This window comes from Pleurodeles waltl, chromosome 1_1 (assembly GCF_031143425.1).
Source record: "Pleurodeles waltl isolate 20211129_DDA chromosome 1_1, aPleWal1.hap1.20221129, whole genome shotgun sequence".
Classification (NCBI taxonomy): Eukaryota; Metazoa; Chordata; class Amphibia; order Caudata; family Salamandridae; genus Pleurodeles; species Pleurodeles waltl.
The window spans coordinates 635475739-635499411 of record NC_090436.1 but is presented as its reverse complement, the minus strand read 5'-3'; the positions used below and the strand labels follow the sequence as shown (position 1 = coordinate 635499411).

The following is a 23673-nucleotide window of genomic DNA, read 5'->3' as shown; positions in this document are numbered from 1 at the left end:
AACAGTGCCGAGATCGTCCGACTCCGGTCGAGACACCGGCACGCAGCCTTCTCGGGACCGAGAAAGTGCTGGAGACAAGCCTCGACACCGAGATGCCGGTGTGGACACGGCTCGACGCCGAGACAGCGGCACCGAAGAAGATCGACGCCGAGAGGTTTCGGCCCCGAAAAAGAAAAAAGTCACCTCGGAGCCGAAAAAACACGCAGACAGGGTTTCGGTGCCGAAACAAACTGCAAGCGACCCAGCTTCAGGCTCTTATACAGAAGAGCACTCGCTAACCTCCCAAATGCAAAAGCATAGGTTTGAGGAAGAGCTACAATCAACTGATGTGGACCATACGCAAAAGCGTATTTTCATACAGCAGGGGACAGGAAAAATAAGCACCCTTCCCCCCATTAGAAGAAAGAGAAGGTTGGAGTTCCAAACTGAACAGACACCACAACCAAAAGTGGTGAAAAGAGTTACCCCACCACCCTCTCCTCCGCCCGTGATTAACGTCTCACCAGCACAAACTCCATCACACTCCCCAGCTCACACCACCATAAGCCAGGGTGACCAAGATCAAGACGCATGGGACCTATACGACGCCCCAGTGTCAGATAACAGTCCGGAGGCATACCCTACGAAGCCATCTCCACCAGAGGACAGCACCGCGTATTCTCAAGTGGTGGCTAGAGCAGCACAATTTCACAACGTAAGCCTCCACTCAGAACAGGTCGAGGATGATTTTTTATTCAACACACTCTCCTCCACCCACAGCTCATACCAAAGCCTGCCTATGCTCCCTGGTATGCTCCGGCACGCAAAAGAAATCTTTAAGGAGCCGGTCAAAAGTAGGGCAATCACACCAAGGGTGGAAAAAAAGTATAAGGCGCCTCCTACAGACCCGGTTTTCATCACTACACAGCTGCCACCAGACTCTGTCGTTGTAGGAGCAGCTAGGAAAAGGGCCAACTCCCACACATCTGGAGATGCACCACCCCCAGATAAAGAAAGCCGCAAGTTCGATGCAGCTGGTAAGAGAGTCGCAGCACAAGCTGCAAACCAGTGGCGCATCGCGAACTCCCAGGCACTACTTGCGCGCTATGACAGAGCCCACTGGGACGAGATGCAACATCTCATTGAACATCTGCCCAAGGACTTACAAAATAGGGCAAAACAAGTGGTTGAGGAGGGACAGACCATTTCCAACAACCAGATCCGCTCCTCCATGGACGCTGCAGATACAGCTGCACGGACAATTAATACATCTGTAACTATCAGAAGGCATGCATGGCTCCGAACGTCTGGATTTAAACCAGAGATTCAACAAGCAGTTCTCAATATGCCGTTTAACGAAAAAGAACTGTTCGGTCCAGAAGTGGACACAGCGATTGAGAAACTCAAAAAAGATACGGACACTGCCAAAGCCATGGGCGCACTCTACTCCCCGCAGAGCAGAGGGAATTACAGCACATTCCGTAAAACACCCTTTCGAGGGGGGTTTCGGGGTCAGAGCACACAAGCCAGCACCTCACAAGCAACACCGTCCAGTTACCAGGGACAGTATAGAGGAGGTTTTCGGGGACAATATAGAGGAGGGCAATTCCGTAGGAATAGAGGAAGATTTCAGAGCCCCAAAACCCCTACTACTAAACAGTGACTCACATGTCACTCACCCCCTCCACACAACACCAGTGGGGGGAAGAATAAGTCATTATTACAAAGCATGGGAGGAAATCACTACAGACACTTGGGTTCTAGCAATTATCCAACATGGTTATTTCATAGAATTTCTACAATTCCCTCCAAACATACCACCAAAAGCACAAAATTTGACAACACACCATTCCAATCTCCTGGAGATAGAAGTGCAGGCACTATTGCAAAAGAATGCAATCGAATTAGTGCCAAACACACAAATAAACACAGGAGTTTACTCACTGTACTTTCTGATACCAAAGAAGGACAAAACGCTGAGACCAATCCTAGACCTCAGAGTAGTGAACACTTTCATCAAATCAGACCACTTTCACATGGTCACACTACAAGAAGTATTGCCATTGCTAAAACTACACGACTACATGGCAACTTTAGACCTCAAGGATGCTTATTTCCATATACCAATACACCCATCGCACAGGAAATACCTAAGGTTTGTATTCAAGGGAATACATTACCAATTCAAGGTACTGCCTTTCGGATTAACAACCGCACCAAGAGTCTTTACCAAATGTCTAGCGGTAGTCGCTGCACACATAAGAAGGCAGCAAATACATGTGTTCCCATATCTAGACGACTGGCTAATCAAGGCCCATTCGTTAATAGAGTGCTCAAATCACACAAATCATATCATACAAACCCTCTTCAAACTAGGGTTCACCGTCAATTTCACAAAATCCAAAATTCTGCCGCGCAAGGTACAACAATACCTGGGAGCCATAATAGACACATCAAAAGGAGTAGCCACTCCAAGTCCACAAAGAATTCAAAATTTCAACACCATCATACAACGCATGTATCCAACACAAAGGATACAAGCAAAGATGGTACTACAACTCCTAGGCATGATGTCTTCATGCATAGCCATTGTCCCAAACGCAAGACTGCACATGAGGCCCTTACAACAGTGCCTAGCATCACAATGGTCACAAGCACAGGGTCACCTTCTAGATCTGGTGTTAATAGACCGCCAAACTTACCTCTCGCTTCTGTGGTGGAACAACATAAATTTAAACAAAGGGCGGCCTTTCCAAGACCCAGTGCCACAATACGTAATAACAACAGATGCTTCCATGACAGGGTGGGGAGCACACCTCGATCAACACAGCATACAAGGACAATGGAACGTACATCAAACAAAACTGCATATAAATCACCTAGAACTTCTAGCAGTTTTTCAAGCACTAAAAGCTTTCCAACCAATAATAGTTCACAAATACATTCTCGTCAAAACAGACAACATGACAACAATGTATTATCTAAACAAGCAAGGGGGGACGCACTCCACGCAGTTAAGCCTGCTAGCACAAAAGATTTGGCGTTGGGCAATTCACAACCAAATTCGCCTAATAGCACAATTTATACCAGGGATCCAAAATCAACTCGCAGACAATCTCTCTCGAGATCACCAACAGGTCCACGAATGGGAAATTCACCCCCAAATTCTGAACACTTATTTCAAACTCTGGGGAACACCTCAGATAGACTTGTTTGCGACAAAGGAGAACGCAAAATGCCAAAACTTCGCATCCAGATACCCACACAAACAGTCCCAAGGCAATGCCCTATGGATGAACTGGTCAGGGATATTTGCTTACGCTTTTCCTCCTCTCCCTCTCCTTCCTTACCTGGTAAACAAACTCAGTCAAAACAAACTCAAACTCATATTAATAGCACCAACTTGGGCAAGGCAACCCTGGTACACAACGCTCCTAGACCTATCAGTAGTACCCTGCATCAAATTGCCCAACAGGCCAGATCTGTTGACACAGCACAACCAAAAGATCAGACACCCAGATCCAGCATCGCTGAATCTAGCAATCTGGCTCCTGAAATCCTAGAATTCGGGCACTTACAACTTACCCAAGAATGTATGGAAGTCATAAAACAAGCCAGAAGGCCATCCACCAGGCACTGCTGTGCAAGTAAATGGAAGAGGTTTGTTTGCTACTGCCATATTAATCAAATACAACCATTACACACAACTCCAGAACATGTAGTGGGGTTACTTGCTTCACTTACAAAAATCTAACCTGGCTTTCTCTTCCATTAAAATACACCTTGCAGCAATATCTGCATACCTGCAGACTACCTATTCAACTTCCCTATATAAGATACCAGTCATTAAAGCATTCATGGAGGGCCTTAGGAGAATTATACCACCAAGAACACCACCTGTTCCTTCATGGAACCTAAATGTTGTCCTAACTAGACTTATGGGTCCACCTTTTGAACCCATGCACTCCTGCGAAATACAGTTCCTAACCTGGAAGGTGGCATTTCTCATCGCCATTACTTCCCTAAGAAGAGTAAGCGAGATTCAGGCGTTTACAATACAGGAACCTTTTATACAACTACACAAGAATAAGGTCGTCCTAAGGACCAATCCTAAATTTTTGCCAAAGGTTATTTCACCGTTCCATCTAAATCAAACAGTGGAACTTCCAGTGTTCTTTCCACAGCCAGATACCGTAGCTGAAAGGGCACTACATACATTAGATGTCAAAAGAGCATTGATGTATTACATTGACAGAACAAAAAACATCAGAAAGACTAAACAACTATTTATTGCATTTCAAAAACCTCATGCAGGAAACCCAATATCAAAACAAGGTATAGCCAGATGGATAGTTAAATGCATCCAAATCTGCTACCTTAAAGCTAAACGACAGCTGCCCATTACACCAAGGGCACACTCAACCAGAAAGAAAGGTGCTACCATGGCCTTTCTAGGAAACATCCCAATGCAAGAAATGTGTAAGGCAGCCACATGGTCTACGCCTCACACATTCACCAAGCACTACTGTGTAGACGTGTTATCCGCACAACAAGCCACAGTAGGTCAAGCCGTATTAAGAACATTATTTCAGAATACTTCCACTCCTACAGGCTGATCCACCGCTTTTGGGGAGATAACTGCTTACTAGTCTATGCAAAACATGCGTATCTACAGCGACAGATGCCATCGAACTGAAAATGTCACTTACCCAGTGTACATCTGTTCGTGGCATCAGTCGCAGTAGATTCGCATGTGCCCACCCGCCTCCCCGGGAGCCTGTAGCAGTTTGGAAGTTACCTTCAACTATTTATATATGTATCATCTCAACCTTAAATAGGTGCATACTTAGTCACTCCATTGCATGGGCACTATTACTACAATTCAACTCCTACCTCACCCTCTGCGGGGAAAAACAATCGAAGATGGAGTCGACGCCCATGCGCAATGGAGACAAAAGGAGGAGTCACTCGGTCCCGTGACTCGAAAGACTTCTTCGAAGAAAAACAACTTGTAACACTCCGGCCCAATACCAGATGGCGAGCTATTGCAAAACATGCGAATCTACTGCGACTGATGCCACGAACAGATGTACACTGGGTAAGTGACATTTTCATTTAACGTTATCCATGAGTGTTATTGGACTCAGTCGAAATAAAACCAGGCCCAACTGCTTCTCATGGTGTCCTGCTGGAGGTGTGTTGAGGATCCATGGGACCTGGTCTGAGGCCGTACTAGACATCATTCAGGTCCCATTTTAGCTGCAACCTGTCCGTCCTTCATCCTGTCCACCTGACGATCCTTCACAACACTTTCGACATAACTGACTTAGATTCCCGATCTCAACCGGTAGATCGCCATGTCGTTGGCATTGGCTAAGATTTGCATACTGTGCAATTAGCGGCAACTTATCAGTCCCTTAATCGATAAATTGCTCATCGAATTGCACAGGGTGACAACAGAAATGGTCTTCCTGCACACTGAATGATACACCTGAGGTATTTGAGTGAGTTTGTAGCACTTTCCTGGATGGCAAAGGCAGTGTTTCTTGATTCAGCATAGCCACATACTTTAAGTCCTGGGGACATAGGTCATTCCCACACTAAGCGAAGCGTGATAGTGGTTATATGCCGAACCCGGCCACAGATGCAATTGTAAATTCTTCTCTCCATTCCCTTTTTTCTTGGTATCCTGGTGATTTTTAGGGTCGAGCATACAAGCGCTCTGGCCCCTGTTGTAATCTCTCTGTGGGCTTTTAACCATGCCCATGTCACGCCCATCAGTTTGGTTCATGCGCTTACCTCTTAAAATTCGCTTCATTTAATTATTGAAAGGCGTACATATGTAATGCCTTTTCTGGTGTTTGGACCTCCTCGACAGTACCAGTAAACTACTGAAAACAAATGAGGCTCCATGTTTTCCGTATTGCTTCTGGACTACTTTTTACTATTTCCTACGTACCATGATCTCGCTGGGCAGTAGTCGAGCGCTTTGCATTACATTGACTCTGTTACATGGATAATTGCACTTTTGCTGGTAACATGGATAATTGCACTTTTGCTCGTACGCTTGACTGTGAGCAAACTTCTATTTCCTTTTGTGTCTTCTTCACGGATGGCAGCAGTTGGCTCACTTATGTTAAACTGTTTTACTTTTCGTTTTGAGTTTGTGGCAGGAAAAGTCTGGTTAGGAGTTTACAACGCTGATAGCTCTAACTCGAGCAAATGCGAGACTCATTACATTGCAAATGCTTGTTAATTTTGATGTCACTACCATTTGTCCCGATGTTGATTTTGCTTTTTGTTTTGCTCGCACTGATCCTGCTGTTTGCATTTCTGTAGTTAAGGCTTTTACTGCTTCAGTATTAACCCAAAAGATTACTCTCCTGCAGCACAGTGACCTCCAAAGCCTTGGGAGGATGGTCTTCCTTCAATAAAGAACAAGAATACCCATGGACAGCGGACCTGTCCAAAAGAAACTTCTCCAAAGAAGAAAGAAATCTGCCTGAGGAGCCACAAAACTGCTGTCTTGAACCACCTCTGCACCTGACACCCACGGCCTCAGTCCAAGTGGCCCACCAGTCCAGTTAAGGTTCCCTAACGTTTCTGACCCAGAGTCCATCGTGGGCTGACATCTGCCGGACTCTACAGAAATAGATGCAGCCTAAATCCGAGGGCTCCCCCTGACCGCAACCTGCCCGGTAAGCTGTTCCCAACACCAAAAGACACCCCTGCACTCGAAGCCCCTGGGCCTTGGGGAGCTAGACCGTTGGTGTCCTTAAGAACATTGGCATCTTAACTTACCTCAGCAGCTGTGGGTTGACCTCTCCCAGCCCTCTGGCCAGAGCCTTCAGCCTGTTTCTGAAAGTGATCTCCTGTATTGACTACCATAGGGAGCCTGAGGCTGTGTTGGCACTCTGCAATCGGCCGCCCCTATGCCGCTGAGGGTTCATGTTTGGTGCTCCCTTGTGGCCCCCCTTGTCCTTGCTTCAACTCCAGGAGATCCACTACTGACCCCGTGGTACTCATCTGTAAGTAACACTGCAGCTGTTACCCCTGTCTCATTTGGATAGCGTTGGGCGCCCAAAGCTGTGTTGGCACACTGTACCCGGCCGCCCCTGTGCCGCTGAGTGTGTAAGTTTGGTGCTGCCTTGTGCCCCCCCCCCTGGAGACCAACCTCTGACAACACCTGGACTTACCTGGGAGCAGCACTTCTTCAGTTACCCACCCCAACCCCACCCCGTGATCCCCTCCCCCCCCCCAATCCCCTCTGTCCCCTCCCAGTCTCCATTGACTAACATTGGGCACCAACTCTGACTTCGACCTTGGCACCCAGACGCCTCCGTGCCACTGTGGGTGCACACTTGATACCAACCTGAACCTTTCCCGGTGCTAGCCTGAAACCCTGAAGACTGGAGTTGTAAGTTGTTGTTCTGCTTTCCTGCTCTTATCTCATGACCGAGTTTACAGAACCTCTCTGGAATGCACTTTTGAGTTTAAAGAAGACATTTATTGTTATTATTACTTCACCACGAGGTTCCTGAGAGACAAAACTAGTAGATTGGAATGATACGTTCAAAAGTAGTCGCAGCAATGAAAGCAAAATATATCAAAGTACTTCTCAGTTGCAATTTACACAGCAAATACATGTGATTATATTATAGCATAACTTCAAAGCAAAGCATAAAAGTCAAAATTGCATCACCGTAGGGAAAGGCTGTAGGGCCTATAACAGCTTCATCTTTCTAGGGCTTCAAGTTGATGACTCCAGATCAACTGCGAGAAAGAGATTTTCTACCCAAACGGGGGACAGGCAACTGATGTCTCCGTTCCTGTCTGAAGTCAAGATAGTTTCAATCTAACTCTGTTGTCCAGAGCCACCCCTTAAAAGCAAACTCAGTGTGAGAACCGAAGAAACTTGGAGAGTGGCCAATTCTCCAAGCCTCACTCGTTCTCAGACTGGATTGAGAGGTAAACACAAAATCTACGCGCTCTTATCTGCTAGGGTCTGGTGTGAAGAACACAGCTTGGTCTATCTTGTGGAAAACACAGCTTGGTAAAACACAGCTCATCTGCAATGTCTCAACTGCAATGTCTATCTCCATGTTAAAGCCAATAGGCTGCTAACCTAAATACCAAATGTAATGTCTAATGCCATGTCAAAGCCAATAGGCAGCTAAACTGAATACAGAATGTAATGTCTAATGCCATGCCAAAGCCAATAGGCAGCTAACCTGAATACCAAATGTAATGTCTATTGCCATGTTAAAGCCAATAGGCAGCTAAACTGAATACAGAATGTAATGGCTAATGCCATGTTAAAGTCAATAGTCAGCTGACCTGAATACAGAATGTAATGGCTAACTCCATGTTAAAGCCAATAGACAGCTAAACTGAACACAACATGTAATGTGCTACTGGTGAACATTGAGCAACTAATATGCGCAGTGGTGAAACACAAGTCATTGGTCAAACACAATTATTAGCATCACAGTTATGTACCTACCTGAGAAACTGCATTCTTTATTTCCTCCCTTAGGCTAACATTGAGGACTCTGAAAATTGCAATGTCAGTTTTTGAAACAGCAAAGTATTTCTAGTTTAAAAACCACTTACCTTATAACAAAGTTCTTTGGTTCAAAGGATATATAAAAGCAACTTTTTTTTTTTTTTACCTTGGTCTTCTATTTTTTCTTTGAGTGCGTGTCACATTTATTGCTTCTATGAAAACAACAAATGCTTAACCCACACTACCACAAAAAGGGCACTAGACCTATCTGTTTCTGTCTTTGCAAACCTTTGAGGATCCACTGGACTCCCTGTACAGTGTACTTCATTTCAGTGCACTATATAGAAAGCGAGCTTGCTACAAGTACGATCTCAGCCACCTTCACATCACTCCCCTACCCCTTCTTCCCTGTTAACATGTTCACCCTCTATCCTGCCACCTTCCATTTCCCAGCCTCCCTTTCTACCCGGTTACAACAAAGTCATTAGGTTGATAGATGCTTTGTTTGACGTTCTTCAGGACATAGTGGGTACTACTGAGTGTTACTCTATTGTGGAGTGCCAGATTTAGCTCCTCTTGAGGCCAATAAATGTGTACATGTATCCTCCCTTGGAGCCTTTATGTCACATTTTGATAGCCTTTTTATATGCTGTTGCCTGAATTAATATACTCTTAAACACAATAAACAAACTTTGCAAAAAGAAATGTGAATCTCATTAATAAGCACCAACAGAGAGTTTGTTTTGTCGTGCATTGTGCAATAAACCTGTGGTCAATACTGCCAACAGCATAATGACTTCCTGTGTGGTTGCTTGCTTGCTTTCAGCCTCTGTCATCAAGCATATCCGACCTGCATTCATTTACCTCTGCTTTTGACCTCCTCATTCCATGCATTACTTCCTGCTATCTCTGCCTGTAGCATCTTTGTCTATCTTCATCTGAGAGCTGTTGTGCATTAATTCAATGTCTTCTTGGTCCCACCCCCTTCATTAATGCTGTGAGACTGATGCTTCTACCAATAGAAAGCCAATGCTTCTTGTTCAGTCTCATGATAAATGAAAAGACCTTACTGTAAAAAATAGTACTCTCAAACAATCAATCAGCAATTTGTATTGCGCAGCTTATCACCCATGGGGTCTCAAGGCTCTCTCAGGGGAGCTGGTCAGTTACAGAACCAGGTCTCGAGGTACGTTTTGAACTGATTCAGCGAGGGGGTCTGCCTGAGGTGGATTGGTAGCATGTTCCAGGTCTGCGCTGTGAGGCTGGAGAATGATCTGCCTCCCACTGTGCTCTTCCTGTTTTTCAGGGTAGCAGCGAGGGCAAGTTCAGAAGATCGGAGTTGTCTGGTGGGGTGTAGAAGGATAGACAATGGCAGGTTGGTCTGATGTTGTGCAGATCCTTGTATGCATGTGAGGAGCTTGAAGGTGATGCGTTTGTTGATGCGGAGCCAGTGCAGGTCTCTAAAGTGGGCGAGGATGTGGCTGTGGCGGGGGATGTCTAGGATGAGTCTGGCTGCTGTATTCTGAAATCTCTGAAGACTTGTTTGGAGCTTCTTCATGATTCCGGCATAGAGATCGTTGCCGTAATTGTTCGCTGCTGACAAGTGCGTGGGTGACCGTCCTTCTTGCCTTGGTGGGGATCCACTTGAAGATCTTCCAGAGGAAGTGGAGAGTGTGGAAGCATGACAATGAGACGACGTTGACTTGGCTGGTCATGGACAGCGTGGAGTCCAGGATGATGCCACCAGGAGTCGTCCCAGGCGGACGGAGTGGGGCCCAGGATCAGGATGACATTCTTGTCCGAGTAAAGCTTGAGGCAGCTGTTTTTCATACAGTCAGCGACTGCACTCATTCCATTGTGGAAGTTGTTTTTGGCTGTTGATGGTTTGTGGGTGAGGGAGAGAATTAGTTTTGTGTCGTCACCATAGGAGACTATGTTGAGGCCGCACTGTCTGACGATTTTAGCGAGCAGAGTCATGCAGATATTGATGAGGGTTGGGCTCTGGAAGGAGCCTTGGTGTACTCCACAGCGGGTTTCTGTTGGTTCCGGTTCAATGTGCATCAAACAAAATCTTCTTTACATCATTAAGAAATAAACTCCTAAACTAGGATTCTGAATGCCAACTCAAAGATGAAGAGCTAAAGAACACCGAGACATTGATCTTGTAAAACCTATAAAAGATATGAACGGCCCAGAAAGGTAAAGGCTAGTCAATCCTGACTAAAATCTAGCAAAGTGGCAATTCTTCAGTTTCAAAGACATGGTTATACAAACACCATACTTGGCAACAGGTAATCATGATTTACGTCATGACAACACTGACATACTAAGAATTAAAATATTATTGGCCAGATATGCAAAGCCATTTAGCAGTTGCAAACCCTACAGTTACGTAAATCACAGAGTTTACAACCACTAAACATCGTTACTATATGTTCAAACCCAATTTGCAATTTGGTAAGTGCTTATCGAAACGCAAAATGGATTTATAAGCGCATACCGAATTGCAATTTGGAAGGGGCATGGATAGTGCACCCCACCCAAATTGCAATTCGGAATGTTATTCATCAGTGGTTTGTGACCACAAATTTTGTCTCAAAACTATTGATAAATTTGTGATCCCTCAAGAGAAGAGATGTCATAACTGATTAGCGAATTGTTTCCTGTTTTGTGAATGTAATAAACATTTGTTTGGAAGTGGGCAGTGCCAGCTTATAATCATTTTTAAAAATACATCTTGTTTTAAATGCAGACACATTTCATTTAAGGAAAGCGAACTAGATAAAAAATATCTACTTTATTTCATGCTGACCCCAGTAGGCCACTATCCCTGTGATGGCATCCTCTCAGAATGCGTTGCTATTTGTGATCTACCTCATTAACTGATTCTGTACCGGGGACGTAATGGTTACGTCCCGCAGCACAGTGCCCCTGTGCCGAGGACGTAACCATTATGTCCCGACACCGGAGCTCGGAGGGAGCGATATTGCTCCCTCCGTGGGCTTCCTACCCACCCCCCCACGGCAGGGCTGGAAGGGGAATCGCATCCCCTTCCACCCCCGACCCCTCCCAGTGACGTCTGATGATGTCTGACCTCATCAGAGGCCGCCTCCGCGATCGGAAGAGAAATGCATTTGCATTTGTCTTCCGATCATATGATGGGGGCCTGAGGGGCTTCAAAAGGAAGGAAACCCCTAGACACCAGGGATTTTTTTTGTTTTGTTTATTTTATTTATTTTATATGTGGGGAGCGACCCCTTAGGCAACGGTCGCTCCCCTTGGGGGGGGGGCGAATTGTCTTTAGGCCATTTCTACCCCCCTTGGGGGAGGATCAGGCTATTTTTATTACACCAATCTGCCCCCAAGAGGGCCAGAAACCACTAGACACCCGGGATTTCTACTTTATGCATCAAATTTGCGCAAGGGGAGCAACCCTTTAGGCAAGGGTCGTTCCTCTTGGGGGCAAATTTATTTTGGGACATTTCTGTCCCCCTTGGGGGCAGAAACCACTAGGCCCGGGATTTTTTTTTTGCGCCAATTTCATGCAAGGGGAGCAACCCCTTAGGCAAGGGTCGCTCCCCGGGGGAGGGGGGGGGGGTTATTTTAGGCCATTTCTGCTCCCTTTGGGGGTAGATTGGCCTATTTCTATTAGGCCAGTCTGCCCCGGGGGAGGGGGGGGAGGAACCACTTAGGCCCCAGGGATTGGTGTGTGTGTGTGTATGTGTGTGTTTTGTTTGGGGGGGGCAGCCCCTTCGGGAAGGGTGGCTCCCCATAGGGGGCACATTACTGTTGGTCATATCTGCCCCCCTTGGGGGCAGATCGGACTATTTTTGGATGGCCCATCTGCCCCTAAGGGGGGCAGAAAGCTCACCAGGGAAGATTTTTTTTTTTAAATAGCCATACCACAACCCCAAATAAATGGGGCCCGAGTTGTTCTGCCCACCAGATGGTGGCAATTACCCCCAATCCACACCCGGGGGGGGGGGGGGTCAGAAAGTCTACTAGATGCCAGAGAATAAAAATAAAAAAAAAAGTGGGATGGTGGCTACCAACCAGAATGGGCCTGGTTATGCCCCCACCCCAACTGAAGAGGGTAACAGTCTTTCGGCTCTCCCCCCGCACACTAAAACATCTTATCCCACGGCAAGCAAGAGGACTTTTGATGATTTGTGGTTTTGGTTTTACATTTGAGTCATGAGAGCTTGGCTAACTCTCAAAATCGTCCCACTTGGAATGGTGAGGGTTGCACTTTTTGGACTTTGGGATGCTGCCATGTAGAAAAATCCACAAGGCATATAGACACATCTGAAAACTAAACATCTGAGTGATTCCAGGGTGGTGTGCTTCACATGCACCCCACACCATTTTCTTACCCCCAATGCCATGCAAACCTCCAACTTTGCTGGAAATCACATATTTTTCCCACATTTTCGCAATGGAACCTTCCAGAATCTGCAAGAATCCACAAAATTCCTACCACCCAGCATTGCCTCATCTATACCAATCAATCAATCATTAAATTTATAAAGCGCGCTATGTACCCGTTAGGGTTTCAAGGCGCTGAGGGGTGAGGGGGGGGGGGCAGCTGCTATTGGTCGAAGAGCCAGGTCTTGAGGAGTCTCCTGAAGGTGAGGAGGTCCTGGGTCTGGCGCAGGGGGGTCGGGAGGGAGTTCCAGGTCTTGGCGGCGAGGTAGGAGAAGGATCTGCCGCCGGAGGTCTTGTGTTGGAATCGGGGAACGAGGGCGAGGTTGGCAGAGCGGAGTTGGCGGGAGGGGACGTAGAAGTTGAGTCTGTTGTTCAGGTAGGCGGGTCCGGCGTTGTGTAGTGTTTTGTGCGCGTGGGTGAGGAGTTTAAAGGTGATCCTCTTGTCCACGGGGAGCCAGTGGAGGTCCTTCAGGTGGTGGGAGATGTGGCATCGGCGGGGTATGTCGAGGATCAGGCGGGCGGATGCGTTCTGGATGCGTTGGAGTCGTTGGATGTCTTTCGCTGGGATGCCTGTGTAGAGTGCGTTGCCGTAGTCAGGTCTGCTACTGACGAGGGCCTGGGTCACAGTTTTTCTGGTTTCCGTCGGGATCCACTTGTAGATTCTAGGGAGCATGCGAAGGGTGTTGAAGCAGGAGGAGACTGCGTTGACCTGTTTGGACATGGTGAGGGCGGAGTCGAAGATGAAGCCGAGGTTGCGTGCGTGGTTGGCTGGAGTAGGGGGGGGTCCCAGCATGGTGGGCCACCAGGAGTCATCCCAAGCCGAGGGGGTGCGTCCGAGGATGAGGACTTCCGTCTTGTCGGAGTTTAATTTCAGGCGGCTGTTTCTCATCCACTCGGTGGTGGATTTCAATACCTCATGGAGGTTGGCTTTGGCGGTGTGTGGGTCATTGGTGAGGGAGAGGATGAGCTGGGTGTCGTCCGCATAGGAGAGGACGCTGAGGTTGTGCTGACGGGCCAGTTGTGCGAGGGGTGCCATGTAGACGTTGAACAGCGTTGGGCTTAGGGAGGAGCCTTGGGGGACGCCGCAGATGAGGTTGGTGGCTTCGGAGCGGAAGAGTGAGAGTCGGACTCTCTGGGTTCTGCCGGAGGGGAATGAGGAGATCCAGTTGAGGGCTTTGTCTTGTATTCCGGCTTCGTGGAGACGAGTTAGTAGGGTGCGGTGGCAGACCGTATCGAAGGCAGCGGAGAGGTCTAGGAGGATGAGGGCTGAAGTTTCGCCATTGTCCATTTGCTGACTGATGTCATCTGTGGCGGCGAGGAGCGCAGTCTCGGTGCTGTGATTGCGTCTGAATCCGGATTGGGAGGGGTCTAGGATGGACTTGTCCTCGAGGTAGTGGGTGAGCTGGGCGTTGACGATCTTCTCGATGACCTTCGCTGGGAAGGGGAAGAGGGAGATCTGGCGGAAGTTTTTGAGGTCGTTGACGTTGGCACTGGGGTTGGAGAGCTCCTTCACGATGCAGAAGAGCTCCTTGCTGTCGTGTGCGTTGTTGTTTAGGCGTTCTGTGAAGTGGGAGCGTTTGGCGAGTCGGATAAGTTGGTGGTGCTTGCGGGTGGCTTCCTTGTGGGTTGCCAGGCTGTCGGGTGTGCGCTCGAGAAGCCATTTTTTCGTAAGTTTCTGGCAGCTGTGTTTGGAGGTGATCAGTTCGTCTGTGAACCAGGCAGCTTTTTTCTTTTCTTGGTTGACGGTGGGCCTCTTGAGTGGTGCGAGGGTGTTGGCGCAGTTGAGTATCCAGTGTTGCAGGTTGATGGCGGCGGAGTCCGGGTCGGTAGGGTCGGTCGGCGGGTTCTTTTCGAGGGTGCTGGTTAGTTGGTCCTCGGTGACTTTGCCCCAGTGGCGGTGCAGCGGTAGTGGGGTGCGGTGGTGTTCGGTGTGTTTCTTGAATGTGAAGTGGACGCAGTGGTGGTCGGTCCAGTGGAGTTCAGTGGTGTGGCTGAAGGAGATGTGGTTGCTTGCAGTGAAGAGTCGGTCTAGAGTGTGACCGGCGATGTGGGTGGGTGTGTTGACCAGTTGTCTGAGTCCGAGGTTGGAGAGGTTGGTGGCCAGTGATGCGGTGTTGGCATCGTTGTTGTTCTCCAGGTGGAAGTTGAGGTCTCCAAAGAGGATGTAGTCCTTTGAGGCGAGGGCGTGTGTGCTTGCGATGTCGGAAATGGTGTCACTGAACGGGGCTCTTGGTCCTGGAGGTCGGTATATGAGAGTTCCTCTGAGGGTAATGTTGGGGTCTGTGTGGATCTGGAAGTGAAGGTGTTCAGCTGTCTTGAGGGTGTCGTCCGTGTGGGTGTGGATCTTGAGGGTAGATTTGTGGACGATGGCTATTCCTCCACCGATTCTGTTGGTGCGATATCTTCTGGTGATCTTGTAGCCGTCAGGGATGGCGATGGCGATGTCTGGGGCTGAGGAGTCGTTCCACCAGGTTTCGGTCAGGAAGGCTACGTCTGGGGCGGTGGTGTCGAGCAGGTCCCAGAGCTCGATGGCGTGCTTTCGTGCGGAGCGTGTGTTGAGGAGGATGCAGTGGAGGTGGTTGGTGTTGGTTGTTGCAGGCTTCCTTGTTCTGTTACAGGTGAAGTTGCAGGTGCGGCAGGAGAAGTGGCAGCAGCGTGGGCAGGGGTCAGGGGCACGAGACAGCAAGGTGCTGCGGCGGACGTGGGGGGGTGAGCTCTAGACCAAAAACAGGTCAGAGGTCGCTCACCCTCGACGCGCAGCGCCAGCCATTAAGAAGGGAGGGGGAGGGAGGAGCAGCTGGGAGGCGGGAGGGAGCGGCGAATGGGGGCGCGAGGGGGGCGGGCCGCAGGGAGGCAGCGGCAGGGGAAGCGGCAAGGGGGAGCGCCTAAGGTGCGAAAAACCAGGTAAAAAAGGCACAAAAGTGAACGATAAGCACAAGTCAAAAACAGTCACAAATACGGTAAAAAGGCACAAAGTACAAGCGAAAAACAGCAATCAGAAGGGGCACAAATGGGGGCAAGTGCGCAATGAGGCAAGGCGCTGAAAAGTAAAAACACTTACAGATACGGCAAAAGCGGCAGATTGCACACGGGTCTAGCGAAGCTTACCAGAGCCCACTAGACACCAGGGATGAGGCGCAGGAGGAGGCCTGCGGGTGGAGGGGGGCCTCGAACACGCTAGCAGCAGCGTGGGCGGGGGTCAGGGGCACGAGACAGCAAGGTGGTGCTGCGGACGTGGGGGGCGAGCTCTAGACCAAAAACAGGTCAGAGGTCGCTCACCCTCGACGCGCAGCGCCAGCCATTAAGAAGGGAGGGGGGAGGGAGGAGCATCTGGGAGGCGGGAGGGAGCGGCAAATGGGGGCGCGAGGGGGGCGGGCCACAGGGAGGCAGCGGCAGGGGAAGCGGCAAGGGGGTGCGCCTAAAAACTCTGCTGCACTTGTCAGCCTAAAAATGTTTTTTTTTTAAACTGCCGCTTTGGTTCCCCCTCAATTTCGACATGTTTTTGGCTCTTCCTGTCACAGGTACTTGGCCCACCTACACAAGTGAGTTATCATTTTTACCGGGAGACTGAGGGGAACATTGGGTAGTAGGAAATTAGTCCCTGTGCGGTGACCCCACACAGAAATGTGGGAAAAATCTGATTTCTTAGCTAAATTTGAGGTTTGCTGAGGATTCTGGGTAAGAAAACATTGGGGGATCCACGCAAGTCACTCCTCCCTGGATTCCCTCGGGTGTCTAGTTTTCAGAAAGGTTTGGGTTTGGTTTTGGTAAGTTTCCCTGTATGGCTGCTGTGACCAAGGCCAAAAATGCAGGTGCCCCGCCCCCGCAAAAACAGATAGTTTTGTATTTGATAATTTTGATGTGTCCACATATTGTTTTGGGGCATTTCCTGTCACGGCGCTAGGTCTAACCACACAAGTGAGGTACCATTTGTATCAGGAGACTTGGGGGAACGCTGGGTGGAAGGAAATTTGTGGCTCCTCTCAGATTCCAGAACTTTCTGTCACCGAAATGTGAGGAAAAAGTGTATTTGAGGTTCGCCAAGGATTCACCCCATCTTGGATTCCCCTAGGTGTCTAGTTTTCCAAAATGCACAGGTTTGGTAGGTTTCCCTAGGTGCCGGCTGAGCTAGAGGGCAAAATTCACAGCTAGGCACTTTCCAAAAAACATGTCAGTTTTCTTTGGGAAAATGTGATGTGTCCATGTTGCGTTTCCTGTCACAGGCATTAGGCCTACCCGCGCTATTGAGGTACCATTTTTATCAGGGGACTTGGGGGGACACATAATAGCAGATCAAGTCTTATTACCCCTTGTCTTTCTCTATATGTTTTCATTTTCCTTCCAAATGTAAGACAATCTGTATAAAAGACTACTATTTGAGAAATGCCCTGTAATTCACATGCTAGTATGGGCACCCCGTAATTCAGAGATGTGCAGATGACCACTGCTTCTGACCACCTTATCTTGTGCCCATTTTGGAAATACAAAGGTTTTCTTGATACCTATTTTTCACTCTTTATATTTCAGCAAATGAATTGCTGTATACCCTGTATAGAATGAAAACCCATTACAAGGTGCAGCTCCTTTTTTGGCACTGGGTACCTAGGTTTCTTGATGAACCCACAAGCCCTATATATCCCCGCAACCAGAAGAGTCCAGCAGACGTAACAGTGGATTGCTTTTAAAAATCTGACATCGTAAGAAAAAGTTACAGAGTAAAATGTGGAGAAAAAGGTCTGTTTTTTTACCTCAATGTCAATATTTTTTTTTTATTTCAGCTGTTATTTTCTGTAGGAAAACCTTGTAGGATCTCCACAAATGACCCCTTGCTGAATTCAGAATTTGTTGTATTTTTTTCAAAAATATTTAGCTTTCCGGGATTCAGCATTGGTTTCACACCCATTTCTGTCACTAACTGGAAGGAGGTTGAAACCACAATTTTTTTTTTAAATGGGGTATGTCCCAGTAAAATGCCAAAATTGTGTTAAGAAATGTGGTTTTCTGATTCAAGTCTGCCTGTTCCTGAAAGCTGGGACGATTGTGATTTTAGCACTGCAACACCTTTGTTGATTCAATTTTCAGGGAAAAAACCACAAGCCTTCTTCTGCAGCCCTTTTTTCCTATCTGTTTTTAAAAAACTAAATATTTGCTGTGTTTTGGCTCATTTCTTGGTCTCCTCCAGGGAAACCCACAAACTCTGGGTACCTCTAGAATCGCTAGAATGTTGGAAAAAAGGATGCAAATTTGGCGTGGATAGCTTATGTGGACAAAAAGATATGAGGGCCTAAGAGCGAACTGCCCCAAATAGCCAAAAAAAGGCTCAGCACAGGAGGGGAAAGGGCCTGGCAGCGAAGGGGTTAGTAGTAATGAGGTAGGACAAATTGCAACCCACTCTAAACAGTGATCTTGTGAACTGACCTCATAGTACATAGGTCTGTTCTCTGGATCAGAGTCAGTTCTCAAAGAGTCAATGTGCAATTTGCAACCTCTTTTTCGGAGTCAGTCCCTAGTACATTTGACCCTAGGAGCTGTATTCCCATGAAATACCTAAAATTGATCTTTTGCCCACAATAATGGTGCACTGTATCGCCCATTATTCTTTTTTTCATTGTACGAGGCCCTGTACAACAAGCACATTTTAACAGACATTGTCAACATAATTTAAAATGATGTTGCTTGCCCTTCAAGTACCACAATTCGATATTACAGAAAGAGTAAAATGATGTTTTTGTCTAATGCAGTCGTGCTCCCACTGTCACACCAGACACACATTAAATAATAATAAAAAGTACTTTCCTGATTTGCATTGGTACAGCAGCCTGCAAAAGTGAAGTTCCAATTACAGTTTTTGAAATGCATGTAAATGTATGTTCAGTTGTCTCTTTAAAAATAGCAAGATCTATTGGCCGTGCCATTGCCTTTTAATAACAAGCATCGGTATGCTGCAACTCTTCCGTTCTATTTTGAAAAATTCTTAAGGAATTCCAGTTGTGTAATATTAATTGAGATGTGCCTTTTATTTCAGGTTTTGTTAGAGCGAGAGGTGGAGGTGATATTCGAGATGTTAACACTAATTCTGAAAACTGGGCAGTAGTGAAAGCTGCACTTGTGGCTGGGATGTACCCGAACCTCATCCATGTAGACAGAGAAAATGTGCTGCTCACTGGAACAAAAGAGAAAAAAGTGCGATTTCATCCTACTTCAGTTCTCAGCCAACCACAGTACAAAAAGGTAACTTCACTCTATGACTAATTTGACTCGTAAAGGCCTGTTGATTGCTATATATTATGGAAATCCAATTTCTGGTTTATTTATGTATTTATTTGATATATTTCTACAATGCAGTCGCCCAAGGGAGAGATGTGCTTTACAGGGTAACAATAAATGTGACAGAAGGTCTTACATGGAACTGGTAATTTGCAGAATCATAATTACGACATAGCTTCAATATAAGCATGTCCTGAAAAGCGGTGAGGATGTGAGTGGGGATGGGGGTAGGGAAGAGGTGAGAGAGAGGGGCGGGGAGAGCATGGTTAGGAGAGAAGGAGAGGGGAGATTTAAGGGGAGGAGTAGTAGCAGTGGGGGCAGGGAAGAGGTGAGAGAGAGGGGGCGGGGAGTGCATGGGTAGGAGAGAAGGAGAGGGGAGACTTAAGGGGGAGTAGTAGCAGAGGAGGGGAGGCAGGTAGTAGGGAGAGGGGAGGAAGGAGTACTCTGGAGAAAGAAAAAGAGACAGGAAGAGGAAGGTGATGACAGGTGCAAGGGCAGAGTAAGAGGTGTGAAAACTGTATATCCTATCCATCAGTTCTGACAGTGTCTTGGAGTTCAGATTGAATTTACAAGAACTACAAGGGTTGGTCAGGTATAGCTTAAACAGGTGAGACTTGAATTGACGTCAGAACATTGATATGTGAATAGTACACCTATTGATCTAAATATAAAGCACATCAGTTCAGTTTGTATGTAAACATTCCCTTTTTGAGGCCACAATCCTTAGTTGTGAACACTTTAATCATAAACTTGGAAGGCTTGCGGTTGGTTTCATCGTTTTAAAGTAGCCCTCGAATAGAAAACTCTGCTTTACTTTTTGAGTTCAATTTAAAGATTTAATTTATAACTTCAATTGTTGTTGCGCACAGGAGCATCTTTGCTCCTTCACACACATCAATTTTCTTTTCTCTGCAATTTTAGAAATACACCTTATCACCATTGGCTGCATTTTTATTCTTATTCAAGTGTTTTGCACCTAGAGAAACAGACAGGCAATACAATGACATTACTGGAACATTCATGATATTCATTGTGAAAGCATTGCATACTCTTCCTTTCTGCATGCAGGGGTGTAACTATCAGTAGAACAGTTAAACCAACTACGATTGGTTTGAACAACTCTTTTCACCTCAATTATAGGTGTATGGGGTCCCATTATTCCCTCTTGCATTAGGACCAGTGGAACCCTGTAGGAGGCTGGCCTGGTGTGTAGTGGGTACCTATGATAGTTACACCTTATACCAGGTCCGGTTATCCCTTATTAGTGTAGTGTAGGCAGTGTCTAGAAGCCAGGCTCTCTAGAGGTAGCTGTGGATGAGCATCCAAGGCTTATTTAGGAGACATGCAAAGCTCATGCAATACCACTGTAGTCACACAGTACTCACACACATGAAAGAAAATACTCAGTGTTACAAAAATAAAGGTACTTTATTTTGGTGACACAAATATCAAAAATGCCATAGAGATTATACTCCCTTAGGAGGTAAGTAATACACAAATTATATACACTGGAATGCAGAGATAGGCATAAAAAACAAATAGAAAACAGTGCAATGGGTGAAAATCACAATAGTTAGAAATGGGCCTAGGGGGAGCACAAACCATATACTAAGAAAGTGGAATGCGTAAGTCGGTCCCCGACCTACCAAGTATACTGTGTAGAGGGGAGCTTGGAGTACTAGAAAAGCCCAAAGGTAAGTACCACAACGACCAGGAAAACAGGAGTAAATCACAGTAGGTTTCCCAGATCACACACCGAAATTAGAAGAATGATGCAAAACCCAGAAGAGACTGCAAGACACCAATAGTGGATTCCTAGAAGAAGACCTGTAGAAGAAAGGGACCAAGTCCAAGAAGCACAGAAGAATCCAGGAAGAGCAGGAGCCCCTGCTAACCCAGATGAAGGTGCAAAAGGAGAACCACTGGTAGTGAAGAAAAGTCGGTACTGCACCCAAGAAGATGAAGTCGGGTTCCTGGAGGGTGCAAGTGATGTCCCATGCCGGATGGAAGATTGCAGTCTGGTTTGCATCATCGGAGTCTGCCAACAAGCCTTGCCACACGCAAAGCTCGAAGTTAGCAGAAAATGGCGGTGCCCGGGATCAGGAAGGACCAGGTGGACTCTATCCAGGAGGGGAAGTCAGAGGGGGCCCTTAGCAACTTAGATAACCCACAGAAGACCAGACAGCGCACACAAGAGTCCCACAGCATGGGGACAAGAAAGTTGCAGAAGAGGTCCACGCAGCACTATGACAAAGGCTCCCACGCCGCCTAAGAAATACTAACAAAGCTGTGCGTCACAGGATAGCGTGCTTGGGGCCAGAGCCTCAAGATGCACAAAGATCTTGGAGGAAGGATGCCACCAAGCCTTGGCAGCTGCAAAAGACACGGTACTGTCTTGCGTGGAGAGGCAAGGTCTTACCTCCACCAAAGCTTGACAGCTGGAAGAGAGGACCGTCAGGCCCACTTCAGTCCACCACCTGTGATGCAGGATTCACACAGCTCAGCAGGAGAGGGGATCCATGCAAACGGTCGTTGTTGCAGTTGGTGCCTGCAGAAGCAGGGGGGTGACTCCTTCACCCCAAGGGAGATTCCTTCTCTCTTCTGATGCAGGCTGATGGCGGGCTGTCCTCAGAGGATGCATGACCGGGGAAATGTTGCAGTTGCTGGAAGGAGCCTGAGATACAGTGTTGCAGGAGACATCTTGCTTCTTTGTTTCAGCTTGTAGGATTTTGCTGAAGAGTCCAGGTGCTGTTTCTTCGGTCAGAAGTCGAAGTGGAGGATGCAGAGGATTCCTGCTTGAGTCTTGCAATCCGAATCTGAGGAACTACCCAAAGGGGAGACCCTAAATAGCCCTGAAATGGTGATTGGTCACCTAACTAGGTAAACACCTATCAGGGGAGGCACCTGCTGGCACTGGCCACTCAGATGCTCCCAGAGTTCCCTGCCAACCTTGAATCCAAGATGGCAAAACCCAGGGACCCTCTGCAGGAGCTAGGACACCACCCCTGAGGTGGTGATGAACGGGGGAGTGGTCACTCCCCTTTCCTTGGTTCAGTTTTGTGCCAGAGCAGGGAGTGGGGGTCCTTGAACTGGTGCAGACTGGTTTATGCAAGGAGGGCACCAAATGTGCTCTTCAAAGCATTTCCATTTGCTTGGGGAGGCTGCCTCTTCCAAGCCTGTAACACCTATTTCCAAAGGGGGAGGGTGTAACACCCCTCTCCCAAATGAACTCCTTTGTTCTGCCTTCCTGGGCTCGAGCTTTTCAAGCAACGGGAGGTCAGAAACCTGTCTGGGAGGTGGAAGCAGCTTGGGCTGCCTGGAAACCCTCTGAAGGCTGAAATGGCAATACTGGGGGTCCTCTAAGAAACCCCCAGAGTGCATGGAATCATACAACCAATGCTTGAAAAAGCCTTGGGGTATGCTTCTAACATGTTTGATACCAAACATGCCTATGTTCAGAGTTACCATTATGTAGCTGGACATAGGTAGTGACCTATATCCAGTACATATGTAAAATGGCGTCCCCACACACACAAAGTCTGTGAAAATGGGTCTGGATTTTGTGCCCTCACATACAGGTACTTTGTACCCTGCCCTCTGGGCTGGAAGGCCTGCCATAGTGGTGACTTATAAGTGACCTGGTGTAGTGAAAAAGGGCAGTGTAAGGGTGCTTGCACCTTTTCACACAGGCTTTAATGGCAGTCCTGCAGAAGTATTTGCATGGGCTCCTATATGGGTGGCAAAATATATTCTGCAGCCCATAGGGATCCACTGGAACCCAAATGGCCTGGGTACCTAGGTACCATATCCTAGGACCTATAAGGGCGCACCAATGCCAATTTTGGGTGGAATATAGACTTTTGGGAGAGAGAGCATAATCACTGGGGTCCTGGTTAGCAGGATCCCAGTGAACACAGTTAAGCACACTGACATCAAGTAGAAAAAGGGGGTAACCATGCCAAGAAAGAGGGTACTTTCCTACACACCCTTGCTACTGTCCGCAAAACTCAAATGTGTTTAAAAAAAATCGTCTCTTCCAGGGGAATCCACATCAAAGTTATAAGCACTGAATATTCCCGCCCACGTACGGGGACCCGGAAGCACATATAAAACACCCATGTATTTGCATTATTATTATATGTAAGCATAAAATTGTATCTAGAATAGAATTTTAATACATATATCTATCATATACATGAGTCTACACAACTATGCAGCCTATGTTGAAAATAGGTTAAAAAAGCCCTATTTTAGTAAAGTTTTTCTTTAATAAACGTGTAAACCCGAGTTAAGCATTTGTGTAAAGCAGAAAAGAGGAGCATAAAGAGCAAAAGCAATCTTTTGTTAGATAGAAAAGCTGTAATGAAATGTAAAGCCATTGTTAACCAATAGGCTGCATCAAAATTAACATAGCAGAACAAATAAACTGGCACCATGCCTTTAAGGCTTCCACAACCTCCAGTAGCCCACCATGCCCCAGAGGTGAGGGTGAGGTG

At 47.2% G+C, this 23673-nt stretch overlaps 1 protein-coding gene across 4 annotated transcripts in view; it reads left to right on the top strand.

The window, feature by feature from the left end:
* Positions 1 to 23673, top strand: part of YTHDC2 (YTH N6-methyladenosine RNA binding protein C2) — a 999369-nt gene that overhangs the window by 661583 nt on the left and 314113 nt on the right. For all 4 annotated transcript variants that reach the window (XM_069226524.1, XM_069226522.1, XM_069226518.1 and 1 more), the window contains exon 23: positions 18936 to 19141. In XM_069226524.1, coding sequence (XP_069082625.1) covers positions 18936 to 19141 — 206 coding nt within the window. The remainder of the gene's footprint in view (positions 1 to 18935; positions 19142 to 23673) is intronic.